This window comes from Saprolegnia diclina (genome assembly GCF_000281045.1).
Source record: "Saprolegnia diclina VS20 unplaced genomic scaffold supercont1.255, whole genome shotgun sequence".
NCBI lineage: Eukaryota > Oomycota > Saprolegniomycetes > Saprolegniales > Saprolegniaceae > Saprolegnia > Saprolegnia diclina.
The window spans coordinates 1-5,204 of NW_008246322.1; the positions used below are offsets into that span (position 1 = coordinate 1).

A 5,204-nucleotide genomic window follows, 5' to 3' on the forward strand; every position below is an offset into this window, starting at 1 on the left:
GACTTTGGCGTTCGCCTCGTGGGCAAGTACGACCCGTGCTGCAACCCCCATGATCCGTCGACGCTCGTGTCGATCTACGTTGTCCGCAGTCACGGTATCAAGCACCAAGCGGGCGTTGGCAAAATCTTTGGCCAGCTTGATGGGCAGCAAACTGGGCACTTGAAAGCGTACTTGGGCTGCGAATTGATCGCGGGCGGTGGTCACATGCACATACCCGACGTGGTTGTGCTCTGTAATGGCGCCGTGCGCATGATCGTCGAGTTTGAGCACAAGCACCGGAGCTTCCCGGTGATGGTCGATTGCTGTTGTGGCTACTTTGCCACGTACCCCTCTCTGCGCACGACGGTCGCGATCAAGCTCTTTGGCGCGCAAGGCGGCGATCCGTTCCGGTTTGGCGCGATCGCGCTGCAGTACAAGCGCGACGCTGACGGTCAGCCGCGCCTCGTGTACGCTGCGAGCATCGGCACGGCGCCGTTGACGGATCAAGCAAAAGATCGCATCCGTCGCAAGATTGGCGACGAGGCTTTCGCAGCGATACACCGATTTGAAGACGGCGTCGCGAACGAAGCGGCGCTGCAACACGTGACCTGGGCGCACCCGACCATGGATTGTCCTCAACTCTCGATCGAGGTGTCGGACCTCGAGTACTCGGACGTTCATGGCCTCCTCGCGGGCGCACCGCCGACCAACGAGCGGCTGGTCATTGATCTCTATAAGGTCATTTTGGCTTGCTATGAAGTCAGCGACAGTGATCGAGCTCGTGACGAGCAGCTCACACGGGAGACGACGCGTGCGACGGAGGTCCGCGCCAGTGCCGCGGCCAGCGTCGACACCGACAATGACGTCATGAACGACCGCCGCTTGGCCATGGAGGGCACTGACATGGATGAGCCTCTGACGCCTCCCGGGTCGCAGCTTTCGATCCACGATCTCTTGTGCGTCCCGCGGTCGTTTGTGGGTGAGTACGTGCGCGTCGCCAACGAGCAGCAGGTGCTCGATGACGTGGCCAACGCCGGGGCCGCGCTCGACGAGCTCTATCGCTTCCAGACGGAGCAGAACGCTGCTTTTGAGTTGGTTTATCAGCGCGACCCGCACGCAGTAAACGACATTGATGCGACGCTGCGCCACCTCGATACGCAGATCAACGATCAACTTGCGGCGCTTTCTCTGCTGCGCGACAAGATTCAGGTGTACGCGGCCGTGAACCACAACGTTGCGCAAGAATTCGAGATCGACGGCGTGCCCAGCCGTGCACAGATCAAGATGCATCTGTGAGTCCACCGACCATTTTTCCATCCAGTGGTTTCTCATCCATGTGCTAGGGCGACACTCGAGACGATCCTCGTCGAGCGACTCGATTTGCTTTTGGACGGACAAAACCCGCGCGTGCAGTGCGCTGGCACAAGCTGCTGGCCTGCGTTTGCGACGGCGCTCGACGAAGGACATTGGTTCTTGCGTCAGGAGCACTGGTTGCAGCCAACACGGCAGTAGGCATGGGCAATGAAGATACCATGTCGTTGCCCGCTCAATTCATAAATTGATATTTTACTCGATACTTTGTCAATGTCCCTTCAGCTCGACAAGATCGCACGTTCCCAAACCCATCCGCACTAAATCGTATACACTCGTACACCGGTATAGGTAGCCCTAACCCTACAAGCAGCCCTAACCCTGCAAGCAGCCCTAACCCACGAAGTGTCCAACCAAACCATTGCCGACACATCGAAATCGTTGGCAGATCCAACAGGATGCAGGCCTCTATCGCTTCGAAAGTGTACTAGTACATATATATACAGCAAGATGAAGCCAATAACCGCGAAAAAGTTGGTCCACCGGTCGTCAAACTTCATCTCGTACACCGTCTCGACATACTGGCGGACGGTGACACGCGTGGTGCCAAACTCGACAAAGAGACTCGGGGGCACGCCTTCTTCCGGCATGATCTGGCGACCGAACTGGGTACCGTCCGTGCACTTGGCAAACGTCTCGGCGACGAGAAGCGCGACCGAGTACTTTGCTGGTATGACGTGGTGAAGCCACTTGTAGCCGGTCGGGATCTGCGATGACGGTGGGTTGTAGCCCATGAAGAGGAAGAAGAACGAGTTGAAGAGAGTGCCAATGATAGCGGCAACCTCGACACGGGGCATAGCATACGCCATCAACTGGCCAAAGTAGACGTTCATGAGCACCAAGGACGAGACATTGAGGCCATAAAAGAGGCATGCGCCGATCGACTCGTTGAAACCGACAAACGGGTAAAAGATGACGCAAAAGACAAAAGTCGTCACAAACACGTACGGAATCTCCACGACCGTGCCGCCGACAAGGTACCAGAGCGCGCTGTACGTCTGCGAGGCGCGTTCGCTATAGAACGACGCGCGCTTTTCTGTAGCGAGCGGAAGGACACTGTTGAACGAGATGATGCCCATAAAGAGCGACGTGAGGAAGACCATGCCGACGCCGCCCGTCGCACCAACGTACGTTGTGTAGTCGACGCCGCGGTAGACCAAGCCAAGAGAAGAGCCAAAATGATCGAGAGCATCGCGCGCGTGTAGTTGTACGACGGCGTGCGCCAGTACATGCGGAAGAAGCGCTGCGTCACCATCTTGAACTGGGTAAAAGATGACGCCGCGCGCTTACTGGCAAACGTGAGCTCGGGCAGCGACGGGTGCGGCACAGCGTGGCGCTCGAGCGCCGCCACGAGAAGACCACGCTCATGCGAGTCGTTGAAGATCTGGACATAGTCGTTGGGCGGCAAGTTGGTGCTCTTGGCTTCGACACCCGCGCCAATGACCTCGAGCATCCACGTCGCCAGGTTGGCACCCTCGACGAGCGGCGGCGTGTTGGGAATTGCCGTGAAGTAGTTGATCATGTTGATGGCGTGTGTGCCGAGGTCGCCAAAGAAGACGGTCTCGCCACCGCGCTTGAGGAGGAGGAGCGAGTCAAACATCTCAAAGACTTCGGTCGACGGCTGATGGATCTTGCAGACCACCGTGCGGCTCGTCGAAGCAATCTTGCGGATACCCGTCATGATGATCTTGGCCGAGCGAGCGTCAAGACCGGACGTCGGCTCGTCGAGGAAAAGCACCGACGGCGCCGCTGCGAGCTCGACACCGATCGTCAGACGCTTCATCTGCTCGACCGACGCGCCACGAATGACCATGTCGCCGAAGTTCTTCATGTCAAGGAGCTCGAGACACTCTTCCGCAAACGCCATCGTCTCCGCCGCAGGAATGTCGTCCGACTGACGGAGCATCGCGCTGAACTGGAGCGCCTCGCGGAACGTCGCTGCTTCCGAGTGAATGTCCATCTGCTCGCAGTAGCCCGTCGCACGACGCACCGCGAGGTCCGTGGCCGGGTACCCGTTGAGGAGGATCTGACCTTCGATCTTGCCGCCCGTCTTGCGACCGGCAATGACGTCCATCAAGGTGGTCTTGCCCGCGCCCGACGAGCCCATGAGCGCCGTGATCGTGCCAGGAAGAGCGTAGCCGTTGATGCGCTTGAGCAGCTGCAAGTCGGGCTCGCCCTTGGTCGGACTGGGCACCGAGTACCAGAGGTCTTGGAAGGCCAAAACGACGGAGGGCGACAGCAAGCTTGAGCCGGCGACGCGTACCGCAACGTCTTCAGTCGCATTGGCGACATCCGTTGGTGTCTTGGGCGCCTTGACGTACCCATCACCGGCATCTTCTTCATCGTCGGCTTTGTCCCTTGCCACCGAGACGTTCTCGGGTGCGTCGTAGCGCTTGTACTCGAGCGCGATGTACGCAAGGCCAAGGAGGACGTAGATTATTGCCGCGAGGTAGATGGCGCCGTACCAGATCCAAGCAGTGTCCGTCTGGAGACCAAACGTCTTGAGCATGACGTTGCCCATGGTGTCGCCCTTGAGCTTCATGTAGTCGACGCCCTTGTAGACCGGCACTTGGAACTCACCAGACGAGTACTGGTTAATTGAGAGGGCACGCAAACACCAGCTGAGCGGGTTGGTCCAGTAGAGTCAGATAAAGTAGTCTGGCATGATGGACGGCGCAAGGACAAAACCCGCAAACACGATGTAAAATAAGATGGAGAGCATCGCCACGGGCTTGGCAATGTGGAGATCGGGCGAGACGACCGCGAGGAAGAAGAACCACGACGTAAGCGCCAAGTTGGTCAGAAAGAGGAGCAGCAAGTAGACGAAGAACGCGCCGACTTCCGAGACAAAGCCCGTCATCCAATACATGATCGAGCCAAATACCAGCGTCTCACCGAGCGCAAACGGCACCTGAGTGAACGACTGCGCCAAAATGAACGACGACGTCCGGAAAAAGTTGGCCGATCGCTGCTTGCAGAAAATGTTGCGCGCTTCCAGAGCCGCCAGCATGAGCGGCACTTGACCCATCGCAAGAAAGAGTACTGCCGAGAAGTCGACACCAAGCACAACGAATGGATTGGCCGAGTCGACTTGGTAAAACGTCGTCGAGTACAGAAGGCCCATGAACAGCACCATGATGAAGCGGCTCTTGACGAACGCCGTGTTGCGGAGAATGACCTTCAGCTGACGCGCAATGAGCTGCTGCGTGCTCTGCACGTACGGTACTTGGTACGCCGGCATCTCGGCCATGTGCTTGGCCGCGTCCGCGAGAAGAAGCGGATGGTGCGGACCCTCGAGATAGCTCATCATCTCGTGGTAGATGGCCGACTGGCGAAACACGTCGGCGTAATCGCTGGGCGTGCGCGGTACCGACGTCGCACAGTCGACGACGTACTGGTCTTGCTGCGGCGTGCCGAGGTCGAGAAGAAAGTCGGCCCCATCGCGCTTCGGCGGGCACTTGAATCCGAGCGACTCAAAGTACTCCAAGCAGAGCGCTCGAGAGCCGTGGTACATGACGTGGCCTTCGTTGAGAAGCATGACGTCATCAAAGAGGTTGTACAACTCGGGTGACGGCTGCAGCAACGCAATCACAATCGTCTTCTTGAGCGACTCGGCCATGCACTTTTGCGACTTGACAATGTCGTACGCAGCCGCCGAGTCGAGACCCGTGCTGATCTCGTCCATGAACGAGACCTGCTTCATGCCAAACTCCATCTCGCCGACCGTCACGCGCTTGCGCTCACCGCCCGAGACACCGCGGAGCATGGCGTTGCCGACGATCGTGTCTTCGCAGATCTTGAGACCCATCTGCCGCGTGATAATGTCCGGGTAGACGTTGTAGAGCGACTGGATC

The 5,204-nt window shown here is 58.4% G+C and overlaps 3 protein-coding genes across 3 annotated transcripts; 1 reads left to right on the forward strand and 2 right to left on the reverse strand.

Moving 5' to 3' along the window:
• Positions 1-204: 204 nt before the first annotated feature.
• Positions 205-1,555, forward strand: SDRG_17299 (hypothetical protein; the record flags this gene model as incomplete). The annotated part of the gene is made up of 2 exons (XM_008623539.1): positions 205-1,271; positions 1,323-1,555. The coding sequence occupies 2 exons, from the start codon at positions 205-207 to the stop codon at positions 1,489-1,491; spliced, it is 1,236 nt and encodes a 411-aa protein (XP_008621761.1). The 3' UTR covers positions 1,492-1,555.
• A 110-nt stretch (positions 1,556-1,665) lies between these two features.
• Positions 1,666-3,922, reverse strand: SDRG_17300 (hypothetical protein; the record flags this gene model as incomplete). Its single annotated transcript, XM_008623540.1, has 3 exons — positions 2,641-3,922; positions 1,815-2,593; positions 1,666-1,683 (listed from the first exon to the last, which is right to left on the reverse strand). The coding sequence occupies exons 1-3, from the start codon at positions 3,890-3,892 to the stop codon at positions 1,666-1,668; spliced, it is 2,049 nt and encodes a 682-aa protein (XP_008621762.1). The 5' UTR covers positions 3,893-3,922.
• Positions 3,923-3,994: 72 nt separating this feature from the next.
• SDRG_17301 (hypothetical protein) lies at positions 3,995-5,204 on the reverse strand (the record flags this gene model as incomplete). The annotated part of the gene is made up of 1 exon (XM_008623541.1): positions 3,995-5,204. A coding segment is annotated over one exon (1,210 nt), but the record flags the coding sequence as incomplete, so codon positions are not given.